This window comes from Molothrus aeneus, chromosome 3, assembly GCF_037042795.1.
Source record: "Molothrus aeneus isolate 106 chromosome 3, BPBGC_Maene_1.0, whole genome shotgun sequence".
Taxonomy (NCBI): domain Eukaryota; kingdom Metazoa; phylum Chordata; class Aves; order Passeriformes; family Icteridae; genus Molothrus; species Molothrus aeneus.
In genome coordinates, this window is record NC_089648.1 from 23312985 (window position 1) to 23326942 (window position 13958).

General features: G+C 37.7%; 1 protein-coding gene across 1 annotated transcript in view; it reads right to left on the minus strand.

The window, feature by feature from the left end:
- HAAO (3-hydroxyanthranilate 3,4-dioxygenase) overlaps window positions 1-13244 on the minus strand; it is a 33153-nt gene extending 19909 nt beyond the window's left edge. Inside the window, exons 1-3 of the mRNA XM_066547861.1 lie at window positions 13165-13244; window positions 9047-9125; window positions 506-589 (exon numbers count right to left, since the gene is read on the minus strand). Of these exons, the coding sequence (XP_066403958.1) occupies window positions 506-589; window positions 9047-9125; window positions 13165-13244 (243 nt within the window). The remainder of the gene's footprint in view (window positions 1-505; window positions 590-9046; window positions 9126-13164) is intronic.
- Between the last annotated feature and the right edge of the window lie 714 nt (window positions 13245-13958).

A 13958-nucleotide genomic window follows, 5' to 3' on the forward strand; every position in this document is an offset into this window, starting at 1 on the left:
TGATTGGTCTCCTGTGGGTGTTTGGATTTCTTGACCCCTTATGGCAGAGCTGGCTCTTGCTCTGTCTGAGACACAGATCTTTGTTATTCATTCTTTTCTATTCTTAGCTTAGCTAGCTTCTGAAGAAGCCTTTTCCTTTCTATTTCTTTTAGTATAGTCTTAATGTAACATATAAAATAATAAATCAAGCCTTCTGATCATGGAGTCAACATTCTCGTCTCTTCTTCATCCTGAAAACCCTTGTGACCACAGTCACAGGTACCCCAGATGTTCAGAGGGATGTTTATCTGTTATTGAAACAGTCAAATGTTGAACACAGTTTACTGTTGTTTCCTATTATTTACATAAAATTTTCTATACTCCATTCAAGCTTTTGTGGTTTTTTTTTAATAAATGCTGATTCCATCACTTGCACAGCAGGAATAAATTGGTTTCTAAATAACATATAAAACATTCATTTAACATACTTATGTACAACTATAACAGAAAAACAATCCTGTTTTACCTCCCCTTCTCGGATGACAACATCTTTGTGTTTTCCATTTTCAATTATCTTCAAACACATATCTCCTTGAACCTGGTAAAAAAGCTGAAGAAATAAGAATATAGATTAAGGCAGCTAGTCCAAAACATTCTGTACTTTATATTCTCTCTACAAAGAATACATGTATAAATACATTCAATTTGCACTTGCAAGTATTTGCAGATTTTTTCTAACAAAAAATGGCTTCTAAAATCTGTTGATTTAAAAAAAGTTACAGAATATGTATTATACCTATTATCTCACTAAGAATTACCAATCTATCCAAGAGGTCTGTAAATGCATATAGAGCTATTCTCTGGACCTGCTGGAATTCCACTGTCCTGGTTTTACCCTTGGAATTACTTTTTGGAGGGCTCAACATTACAGTTCAAACATCCATTAATTACACAATATATAGAAAGCTTAATTTCAGATGTAGCAGGGTCTTTAATCAATCAAAGTATATGTCAGTTCTCCAAATAAGCTCCAAATATGCACACACAGGTTTTTTGGTGTACTTTTTCAATTCTTTAATGGCGCTTTCTCATTTGGGAAGAATTGCCCATTTGGAAGCTGTTCTGCTTTAGTTTTGTGGATACCTTCAAATCCAGCAACAACTGCTGCTCTTCTCACTGTGTATGTGTAAAAGGGTTACATTTTAAGTGTGTACAAGGACAGAACCACTGAACCCAAAATTCTGTCTTTGGTGACCTTTCCATGGCTGTTTTCAGACCAAAACCAGCTCTGCTTTGTGGGGGCTCTGAGGTGCTCAGGTCCTCATGTTTCATGACAGAACTGGGTTATCATCTGTAAGCAGATCTGTATCTTTGACCTGAAATAATGGGCACATTCCTCCTTGTTTTTATATAGTGCGGAGCAATAGTATTTCCAGAAGTCACTTCTGCCACGCTTTCCATGTTCTCTTTGCCACATCTAGAAACCAGAGTGCAAGTGCAGCTGAAGGAGTCTGAAACATGATTCAAAGTTAGAACTATAATTGAAAAAATCCCTTATTTATAGTAAGTCACTACAATTTCATCAAAATGAAAAATAAATAGGGGAAAGAAGAAACCACTGGAGAATGAAAACCCCCTGAACTGAATGCTTTCCAACATTAGAAAAGCTTAATCAATTTTTTAACCAGTATTATTTCTGAAAGAGTTTTGAAATATTCATACATGCCCCCTGGAATTGAAGAAACACCTCTGTGAACATGAGAAAGAATAAGTATGCTGTCAAGGGAACAAAACAATAGGGAGAACTGAAGATACATTGGAAAAAAGCTCACCCTGAGAGCTTTTACATGAGTGAAAAGTTCACCTTGTGCCAGGGACATCACTACAGATAAATTATAACTCTTGTCTAGAAGGCCACAGTGCCAGGCTACTGATCCTCACTGCAGTCCATTCCCCTGTGTTCCTTTGCTCTGGCTTTCCTAGGCATTTCTGAATGGCAGCACCCAATGCTACAGCACCCCTCCTTCCACTGGGCAGGGCCCGCTGCTCCCTGCACAACAGAGAGTGATCTCAGTGGGGAAATGGCTCTCCTTCACTTCATAGGAGATTCATCTAAGACTGTATGATCTAGATGGATTGTCCCACCAGCTGTGGGTCCTATGGCACTGACAATGCTGAAACCTAAAGTATCATTTTGGAAATCTTGAGCTTTGGAGTGTTATTTCCCCTGCAGCTACTGGGGCAGCTATTACTGAACACATGCACAGGACATGTAGATGAGGGAAAGGACAAAAGAGGTAGAGTTTATCCTGATTCTGACTTGAATCATGCAGCTGAGAAACCTTACTGGAAATGAAAAACTTGAGAGTGGATATCAGCTATCCAGTTCAGAGGTGAAACATCACAGTCATAAGGAAAGATTATAAAGAGTAAGTTATGAATTAAAAGAACTGTTTGGCAGTGGGAGAGGAGGAATGACGTGGGCTACACATTGTCAATGAAAGTGTTTTTCTGACTGAATTTAAATAGTACCTTTCACTGAAAATTATGGTCTGTTCTTCAAAACTTTTTTCTTTTAAATTGCCTGAGTGCTTCAGTCATCCATAAATCATCTGATGTAACTGTGATTAAGACAAGTGGCAGCAATTAGTGAATATACTGCTTTGCTTATAATATAACCTGAACTTTTTATCAAGGAAACTGTCAGTTATTTAATATCTCAGTGAGTTACAGTCCACACCCATTTCAGAGGCCAGATTGGCAACACTGTCTTTTTCTTGGAAACTTCTTTTTTCTAAATACTGACTGACTTTTGCCTTTTAGGAAAATCTAATTTTTTCCTAAGTCTCTCTTGGAAAAAAAAATAAAAAAATTAGAAGATTCAGGTGTATATGTATGCATGTACACAAATATATACACCTATTCTCCCATAGGATAGTAAGCCAATAGAGTTCATTCCACTTGAAAATATTAGCTTTCCCAGCTGTATTGTTCTTACTGGAATGATCTAGTATCCATTCTCCCCAGCAGTACTAAAAATTGAGGAAATATTTCTGCTCTATTAACATGTTATTAATGACAAGGCCTCTTGTTACCTGAAATGAATATATCTCTTCTTGTAGAAAAGCCTAGATTTGTATATTGCGACTGCATAATAGCTCACAATTGGGCATGAATTTTGTTTCTTTCTGGGTGAAAAATGTGGCTCAAGGAAGAAACAAAGGTTGTTCACCATTCTTTTTATCCTTTGGCGCTTATTTATTTATTATTGTATCTTCTTTCTTTCTTCTTTTCCAGACTTCAGCATTTTGTTTAGTTTTCTGCTATGTGGTATCTTCTCATTATGATTACACTAAAAACATCTCCTTTATTAATGCTCATGTAACCTCTAGAAGTTATGAAGCACCTAGGAGTGCTTTTTTGCCTCAAGCATAACATTATTTCATAACATTACTCAATATGATCATTAAAACTGCAGATATACCTATGAAACTCAAATGAAAACACCTTAAAGACTGAGAGGGTTTTTAAAACTAAATTAATTTCCCTTAAATTTTCTTTGCTGTAGGAAAAATACATCTTCCTTCCTTAGTCTGCTTCACCCTTTTTGATCATGCTTCAAACCTGATAGCAGGGGAAGGTAGAGTGGCCTGTGCTGAATCACTCTCAAGTCTGTACAGGGATATTCCATTCAATTATGAATACTCATAGAATAAATTATGCTGGCATTTCTGGAGGCAAGAAGGGGAGATGCACAGAGGTAGGAATTCACTGTTGCCATCAGTGGAAGCATTGCTGAAGCTGCTTGTCTTGACAGAAATTTCAACAGGGTAGTAGAACAAGTGGATACTACCTTAAAAGAAGCACTAACATCCTCACTATATTAGTGTGGTGAGAATTGCTCCTTCATCCAGGTATGTGTATCCTAGCAGAGTAAAAAAAGAAGCATCTAGTAGTGGAACAATGCAGGATTTGTAATTGGTTTGTATTGACTAACTAAAAAAACCCACAAGTCTATTTTATTTCATGTACAGCAGAGTATGTAATTTAATTTGAATCCACCTTTGATATCAAACTCTGTCTAGACTCAGGAACCCAGAGCTCCATGAGGGCTTTGATAGCTGACAGCTTACTTACAGACATCTAAAGAGATCTGATTAGCAGGATACTTTCAGTTCTGACTACATCTAAAAATGGAATTTAGGATTGCTCAGACACTTTTGGGATTAGGCTCTGGCTTGGTATATCCTGGATTGTATTGCTTGTCATATGGCGAAGCATTAAATTAATTTGCAGAGCAAATCAAATTCTGATGTGGGAGTAGAGCCTGGGTGTTCTCCAGACTTCCTTCAGTGGTGACTATCTATTTGAGTACAGAAAAAAAATTTTCTCCCTTTCTCATCACAAGGGTTTTCGGCCATCAGAAGTCTGCAAGACAAACAGATGAGGAAGGTAGAGAAAACTATGTTGAGGGCTTTTGGTGTGGTTTGGTTTTTGATTTCCCTCTGCTCATTTACGTGTCATCTGTGAGACCTGAATACTAGCCAAAACTCATACCAACAATCTTACACAGCAAGACTATTTCTCAAGACACAATCTCCTTCTGATGGAAAAGGATGATCATTCTTATTACATTTTAATAGGAGCTTTGTTTCTTATTAAAATATTCTAAGAGTCTTTGCCAGAGAAATGTGGGGTTTTTTAAATGTAAAGAAGCAAAAATGTTTCTCTTGCTTTGTTGTGATTCAGGTTCTCAGATTTATTTGGGATATAAGCACCACAAAACAACCTATGGGAATGCTCACCTAGCCCCACTTTCCCCTTGTTTTCAGACATCCACTGTCCTTATAAAATGCCAAGGGCAAATTGATCTGAGAGGGGAGAGTTTCTCAAAAGCATGCTGACTGGAGAGCAGCATACACTAGAAGGGGTTAGGCTGCATTTAGGCAGATAATCTGTCAGAAACTGGAGCCAAATCTTGCTTGTGGTGTCTGTGGGAGAGGGAGAGAAAGAGAAATCAAAACTCAGATGAGATGTGGCAGATGTGACCTCAAACGTGTATCATGTTTCAAAGCATGAAGTTGTATCTCAATCTGACCATGAGATTGTGCTAGAGGAAGCTGAAGAGATTCACCGAGGTGATAAAGGAGGGGGAACTCCTTCTCTGAGAGTTCTCTTTAGGACTGCAGTATGAGGGCTTTGGTCTGTGGGGCTGTGCCAATAATTAGGTGGCTCTATCCATAGGAAACAACCTATGATGCTGAGAGCAGAAACTTAGGGTAAAATACAGCACAGTGAGAAGTGGGACTTGTAAATCCAAGTGGGGTTTGTGTCAATGCAAATGTGTTGCAGGTGGTAGATGAAAAGCTGATTTGAATTTCTCTGCATGGAACTGCACTGTTTTACAGAGACTCACATCAGAATGTAAATTGTTAAGAAATCAAAGTCAGCAAAATCAAAGTCAGTTGAGATTCGCTGTGTGTAAGTGGTGGACTGAAGTGGGTAAAGAGATAGCAGCCTAACTACTTTTGCAATCCTAGACTGAGCTGCTAGAATATCTCACTTTTCCCCAAAGCAGCCCACACAATGCAGTAAATAAATTCTGAATTCTTGTACTAGAGCTAGGATTTGTTATGATCGTGGGGTTTCTCTGTCATTAACTTTCTCCAAAATATATGGTCCCCTTGAGTTTTCACTTATTTCTTTCGAAGAAGGTCTGTTTGTTTTTGTTTTTTCTACCCTCAGGCTTTACAAGTAAGTAAAAATGCAGTAAATACACCATGAAGCCCATAGGCTTCAGTATTCAGTTAATACTGAAACTCTTCTTGTCACAAATTCTATGGTATGATGAAAAATCCAAGACAAAGATATGTTGAGGATGTTCCCTAGTACCTGCTACCCCATAGCTCTGAGGGGTTGAGCACAAGAGGACATAGCCTCAAGCTGTGCCAGGGGAGGCTTGAGCTGGACAGCAGAAAGAATTTCTCAATGGATAGGGTTGTCAGGCATTGAAATGGCTGCCCAGGGAGGTGGTGGAGTCATCATTCCTGGAGGTGTTCAGAGGTGTTCAGAAACAACTGGACATGATACTCAGTGCCATGGTCTAGATGACAAGGTGGTTTCAGTCAAAGGTTGGACTCAATGATCTTGGCAGTGTTTTCCTACCTTAGTGATTCTGTGATCACGTCAGGGCTGTCACAGAAACTTTCAGTTTCATCAAGTTGAGTACACAAGAATTGTAGTCACTAGTCCATGGAACACAAAATTCTCTTGAAAAAGGAGGCACATCAGAATAATGATTCTTTTGAAACCCTCAGAACTTGTTATGTGGCACAAACACTTCCTAGAAAGTTCTGTCAGTATTAGATATATAGGTCCATCCTCACAGCACTTTTTTGCCATGTTCCAATAGAAGATGCATTTCCCATAGCACTTAATTTTGAATGAGTCTGATTTAGAGGCACAGAATGTCTGAGTAGATATTTGCTGACTCTACCTCTCTTCTGATGGAGAAGGGAGCAAAAGGGAACTTTAAAAATAAGAATGAATATTTCTTCCTGGTAAATTCCAGCTGAAGACTGTGAATGGTTTAACCCTTCTAAGTTACAGCTTCATATTTTTCTTTAAAAAACCTGTCCCATGTAACACAGTCTCAGGTATGAGACTTTTTGTGCAGAATGGTGGCAATGAAGTAGTGCACAGAAGTTTAAGAAGGCAGTGAAGAGCTACAGAGAAAACTAAGAAGGAACAAAATATAAGGGTTATTTAGGAAATGCCTGCTTGTTGAGAGGAGGAAAGAAATTGTGCTAGACTAGCTGTCATTTTAGCCTAAATGGGTTCAGGAGACAATTCTAAAAGGCTTTGAAGAGACTTCAAATCAAGCCTCTGGGTTTTTTTCCTCCTAATTAGCCAGTCAGACCTAATCTTCCTGATACACCTGCACGTTAATGGCACCAGCAGAGAGCAGCTCAGGAGCTGGAGGATGCTCCTCAGCCCTTATCTCTGAGTGCCAACCCTTTGCTGCTGTGAACTGCAGGCTTTCAAGCACAAGTTCTGCCACAAGACACTCCATAAACTGTGTGATAACAGGCACGAGATAGTGAGTGGACAGATATAAACAATCCTAAATTTAACTTTCTCTCCAAATCAACCCTTCTTTGCTATGGGAATACTAACAGCAGAACAACATCACCTAAATTTGCCTGAAGGATTTTCACATTCGTGATTTGGCCTGCTGACAGTATGTCTATATAGTCTGCCTTCAAATTATCACCCAGAACTATAAATTACCCTTTTTCTGACAAAATAATGAGCTGAACATGGCTTTGAATGTTTTTTTTTTTTAAATCTCAAGTCTAATTTAGGAATATGCCCTTTTGCTAGGATACTCTCTACCTCACAATTCTTCTCTAATGAGAAACATGGTTCTAAGTTAGATCATGGAAAGATGTAAATGTGTCTGATAAAAAGCTATGGTAAAATGCAATGAATAACTATAATGTACTTTTATAAAACTGAACAAAATTGGCCCATATGTTAAACTGGTACATAACTGATAATTCTTGATGCTTCCGATCCGTGTATTGCCAAGTTTCCGATGTTACAGGGTTGTTATGTTTCCATTTTTGGTTTCTGAATAACTGTGGGAAGCTTACTATGTAAATGAGCATGTACTGATACCTAAAAATCCTTGTTTCCACTTGAGTTAACAACAACATCAATATGCAACAGTAAATTAAAAATTATGGCTTTATAGATATGGCTAACTTTTTATATTGTTGAGAAGTCATATAAAGAGTTTATAAAAGGGTAGGTCATGTTATTTACAAATACAGGAACATCTTGCAACGTGGAAAAAAAAAAAGTTACACTGAATCAGCCTAACTTTCGTTTTAAGGAATGCCAAGCAGCATGATGGCCTGGTCCCAGGTGCTGCCAGAGCTCTCCCTGCACAGCCCATGAGAAGGGACACAGTGGACTGTGTTGGTAACCTGGCTCGTGATGGATGTGCCTGTGCCCACAGCCACAGGTGGGCTAGGAGATGGTAGTGACAATCCAGCACAGGTGGGAGTCACTCAGGGAAAGCTGCTCTTCCAGAGCTCTGTGTCTGTAAGGACTACACACACCTGCACAGCACAGTTAGAACAGGAAATCAATGAAGGCTCTTGTGAAATGCTGGGGTGGGTTTGGGGAGAAGTGATTCAATGATAAAGAAATGAATTTTTCTTTCCCTTCAAAAGGATTTATAGAAACTTTACCCACTTCTGCCTTAAACTGTAGATGCTTAGGCTTGACTTTCCAAAGATACCTAAAATTAGGTTTCCAAATGTCATTGGAATGACATGAAGTTAAATTATTCTGCTGGGAAGCAAGGGAAATTGTCTCTATCCTGATACCCTTACTTCTAGGCCTCTAGTAATCACTTGCCCTAAGGATTCTTTCAGAGCCAGTGGTGAAGTCCCCAGACAGAGCAAGCAATTCCAAGAAAAAGGCAGTAAACAAAGAAGGTGTAAATTGTTACAATTTTGTTAGTTTTCTACTCTTTCTTCCTCCATGCTGCATTTGGCACAATGGCTACTCACAACTCAAAGTTGGAATGACTTTGAGCCACCATGGAATGACTTTGAGCACAGGGGAATGATGTGAAAAATATTTAAAGACTCTGTTCTTTCCAAACTCAAATGAAAGCTGAAAAGCTGATGATTCTCACAAAGTCCACAAAAAAAGTAATTTCTAGTGAATTAAAATATTTTTGATTTTTGAATACCAAAGTTACTTTTGAAATCCAGACCAATCTTCTGCAATAAAATATTGTTTTAAAAAATATCATTACCTTCCTAAAGTTCTGTTCCAAAATGTTGAAATGTGTCAAAACACTTTCTCTAGTTTCCTGTGCTTGTTTCAAACAAAATGCACAGATGATGTTTGGTTCTGGTGAATGATTCTGTTTAAGCCTAGATCTAATAAATACATCACTGAGCCTCACATTGCTAATCTGTAGCTTCAAAAGTGGCTACATTTAATCATTATAGATAAATCAGACTAATATAAACAACCTATAGGTTACCTCTTCTCCTTCTTCAATATGATAATCCTTCCTTTCATTTGGCCCTCCAACAAACATCACATTTAATTGATAGCGATGCCTAGAAGAGAAAGTGACATTTTGAAGCTTCTTCTGTTCATGATGTTCTTTATTTCATTTATTATTTTTAATTCTTTTTAGGACAGTGAGTCAATGAAACAATGTTGAGTGGAAAGCAACAGCCAGTACAAGAACTCATAGACCTTGGATGCACCTCTCTGCTCTGGCACTGTCCTGTTGGGTGACCTGAGGCCAACTACCTCCCTCCTGGTGTTTCAATGCCTCCAGCTATGAAAAGGGGACAACAATAGCTGCCAGCTGTGAAAAGAGCTTTGAATTGAAAAGATAAAGAATGTTACCTAAGAGACAGGAACTAGAAAAGAGGCTTTTCAACCTGAGCTGATTATGTAAAGGTAAAACTCTTAAAAAAGGTAAAAACATACTTTTCCCCCCACACTGCTAGAATTACCAGCGATACTGATGGTAAGAATTGCCAGCTAATTTCTGTTCTGCTTATACTGGTTTTGCTAAGCGGGAATAACATTACAATGGCTTCATTGTGGTTGTGGCTATTTCAGAAAAGGAGATTCCAGGCCATTTCTTAACTCTGCCCCTCTTAAGAGCCCCAGTGAGTTCCTCTCAGGTATCACAAGGAATGGCTACCACCCCAATTACCTATCAGTCCATTCACACTAATATAAAGGTAAGGTAGTAGGTTTTCCTTTATTTAACAAACCCCTCAAAATCAGGCCTGTTAGCTGTGAATTAAAATTTGGTTTTCTGCTGTTGGACAAGTGAACTGAGGTGTATTAACCTCTGCCTCACAATGAGGAGGTTCTGGGCAGTAACATGGAACCAGCAGGGCCATGATCCCCTGAAACAGAGGGAACAACAACAACGTGTCCCTGTGTCAGCACCTTGTAAGGCTTAATTGAGAGAGGCTGTTCTGAGTGGTGGCACATACATATTCAATCTGCTACCGTTAGCACTTTTTCTGTGAAGAATGTTTAAATTATAATGACCAACACAGTGGGAACTAGTAAAGCAGTTAACAAGTAACAGTGACAAATTAGTTGGTCAAATAAAACTAAAGAATTAGAATTGGCTGTTCTCTCCATAGGAAGCTGTATATTTTACAGCACTGGGCTTCATATCTGTATCATAAAATAAGAAACTGAAATCCAAATTGTTTGTACCATGCAGATTTAAATTTCCTTTTCGACAGCACACTGCAATGCTTCTGCATTTATGAACACTTCTACTAAAGAAGAGCAGAATGACCCAAACAGCAGCAATACAGATAGTAATTAAAGAAATAAATGAAAATTAACCCTGAAGAATAAAATAAGAGAAAGGCAATCTATGAGTACCTTGTAGTCTGCTGTTAAGATGGGTTAGTTGTTTTTTTTTTATAAGCACTCAGTTTTGTTATTAGTTCACTAAGTAAAAGTGAAAATACTGCTAATTACTGCTTGACTTCATAATTTGGTAGATTTACGATTAATTATCCCATAGATTTACCTAGGCTTTATGTAATACACAGGCTATGGGTTAATCATTCAATCATTAACAAATGTTAATACTGACACCATCAAAAGATTCCAGCTATGAAATATGAGCAGGAACTCCAATAGGGAAGTCTGCCCACCTTGCTAAATAAAGTTATCTGGTTAATATAGTTGCTTTAAATATTGTTATATTCAACAATATTGTTAAATATTGTTATTGTTATATTTAACAATTATTTATTGTTATGAAATATCATAACAAATAAAAGTTTCAGTTAAGACTGCCAAAATACAGTTAAGAGTATTGTAAAGGTTTCAGGGATGTGAAAATTACTTGACTGTACTATTGTTAGAATGAGGACTTAATTAATGGAGTATAAAGTTTTCCATACTCTTACATTTCTCCTCTCATCGCATAAAGAAAATTATACCAGCAGGTAACCCTTTAAAAACACAATAAGACTACAAAGAATCAGATGGTCCATGACCATACTTTGTAGTCCTTTTGGTAAGTATCATATTCTGAACTCAGAAGAAGAGCTTTAGAAGTACCTGTGAAAATCAGCTGTGGCAAGGGGTTTGATTTTGCACTGATTGCTCGTTGTTGAGGTTAAAAAGCATTTAAACTTACAAGATAGTGTCATTAAAATACAATGTCAGAGCTGCAATTTAATTAGATGTATCATTTTCTTTACTTTGGTAAAAGTCTAAATAGGCAGCTCAGGAATTGAGGTTTTGTGTTGCAATCCCAAATAGGTATTTAAAAACTGTGCTCCTCTCAAATGTATGGAACACAATGTCATAAAAGCCTGAAAACTGTAATAACTTTAGATACCAAAAGCCCTACTGATTTACTGTGAGACCTAGTTTTAACTGCTAAGCCTCCCTTGAAACAAAGTAAGTTACTTAAATTTTGAGGCGATTGCCTTCCATGAGGCAGTAGGACAGTGAGAAGATTGCCTTATACATCTCTACTCAGCACATGAAGGATCAAGCCTTTGAAAAAATGTTGAAAATCTATTAGCTGCTTCTTGAAAAATCACCTAAAGCCTTTTGGAAAAATCCTGAAAGCATTTAGGTAGCACCAGATGCAGGTGGTGGTAGACTCAGAATCCATGCAGTAGATGGTTTTACTCTCCTTCTACAAAGGCTAAAGCCATGTTGGAAAAATGGATTTTGTTTTAAACTATGCAATTTTTATCACAATAAATGTTACTTGTTTCACTGTAATCTCTTAAAATGTTTATGGGCAGAGGTCTATGATAGATGCCACATTCTTGATTTACAGAACTACTAGTAAGCAATACAGAACAGTGTAGTAAATACAAAGAAGATTCATTGTACTAATAAGGAAAGAAACACGTGAATATTCCATATACATAAAATACTAAAATTTTCCCATTATCATTGGTAAGCTTCAGAAATGAATATACTTCATAAAATGCTTCCTAAAATCCATTTTGAAAATGCAAGAAATGGGAACACTTGAATCACTACAAGTTTCAGAATGTTTCAGTTCTACACACAGCTGTAGTTTCAATACAGACATGGCAGTAATTATGTACTCTTTACCTTTTCTTTGTCTTGTAACCATTGCTTTGAAAAGTAACCCTTGCCCTTGTGGATGGAAATTAATGTCACTGATACATTACTGCCCATTCAGCTTTTCATTAGAGATAGCGCTTAAGGGAAGGGCATGAGGCATTTTTTTTTAATGACTAAAATTGTAAAGAAAGTTTTCTTTTAATTAAAGTTATAGAAAGAAAATGCTTTTTCATTTCTTTATAAAACCTGGGTCTATGTCACTCCTTAGAGAGAATACTTTCTAATGAAAGCTTTCTGCATACAGAGTTTTAGACAAAATATTTTTTCCTCAGCTTCACTGACAAAGAAATCCTTGTTAATATTTTGAGACACATCGGATAATTTACATTGGAATTTGTTCACAAGCTTTGACACAGAGCATATGCATGGTGTACACACAACTGCATAATGCCCACACTTTTTATCCTTATAGTGGCTGTCTCGTTCAGAATACTGTAAATAAATGGCTGTAAACCACCCCTTCAGGCTCCCTAGCCTCCTGCCTTGACAGATCTGGAAATGCCCTGGAAATCTGATCCTTTGGTACTGCTGCCCTTCCTTTTTCCTCGTTTTTCAGCGATATAGCCTTCTGATTTTGATTGCTCCTGCAGCTTTGGCTCCTCTGTGATGTTGGAATGATTCTCAGCAGCTTTAGCTACTTCAGGTTGTAATTTGGTTTTGGATGTGATGCCATCTCCTCTGATTTCTCAGAGTTTGTTGTCACAGAGCCTGACACAAATTCTCATAACTCAGTCTCCCTGCCTACAAGTGACTTTGAGTTGAGACAAGTATCTTGTATTCAAGTTGATCTTTGCAGATTCTCCTGAGTTATTCCAAATCAGATTTCACTCACTTTCTGTTCTTTGGAACAGCACTCTGCAAGCCTGAGAGGAATTATGGTTCCTTATTAATCTTTACCATGTATGCATTGTTACAGCTTCCTCTTACAGCTAGGAATATTTGTATATATAGAAACTTGGTAAAAAAAAAAAATCTTCATTTACTTACATAAGCTTATTGCAAACAGGTGGCAAAAAGGCAGTTTTGTTTTCTTCTATCCATTTTCTTACATTCACAAGAAGCTCCATGGTCCACCACCTATGAAACTTTTGCCTGAGATATCAGAACTTGCAGAGTGCTTTTTCCGTGAGCAGTCTGCCTGTGATTCCAGCCTCAGTGCTCAGGGGATTGGCTGCTAGGAGAGGTGTCTTCAGGCTTCAGTGTCAAAAGGGACAGGTCCATCAGCCAAAGGTTACTTCATAGGGAGCACTAATGCTCCAGCAGCTTGGCTAATAATTGACTAGTGCTTTTAAAATACATATTTTTACTGGAGACTGGGTTTTGTCTACAGGAGGTTTCTTAATTCTCTTTATTGCATCAACTGGAGTGTGAACGTTACCTCTACAAAAATGGCCTTGTTACACAGTCAGAAAAAATGGGTGAGGCTGGGGCATTCACTCCTTTCAAATCTAATACAGAAACCTCCCTTCAACATTCTAAGGCTGAATGTTTGTGGTATGTGTATTTATTTGAAAATACTGGGATCTTCTTTTGCCAAGTAGCCAAAATACAGATGTCTCCTGCATTTGTAAGATCAAGAGTAGCTGTCCATAAATGCTCATCTTAATTTGATCCACTCTGCCAATGTTATAGCAGGGCTTGTGGAGAGCTGACCCTGATTCTGTGATGCCCTTTGGGAAAGTGCATCAAATTATCAGGCAAAAAAAAAACTGAGGAGAACCAGACTTTCCATATCTTTATTAGTCTATATTCCATCACAAGCTGCTGTTCAAGATGTACAC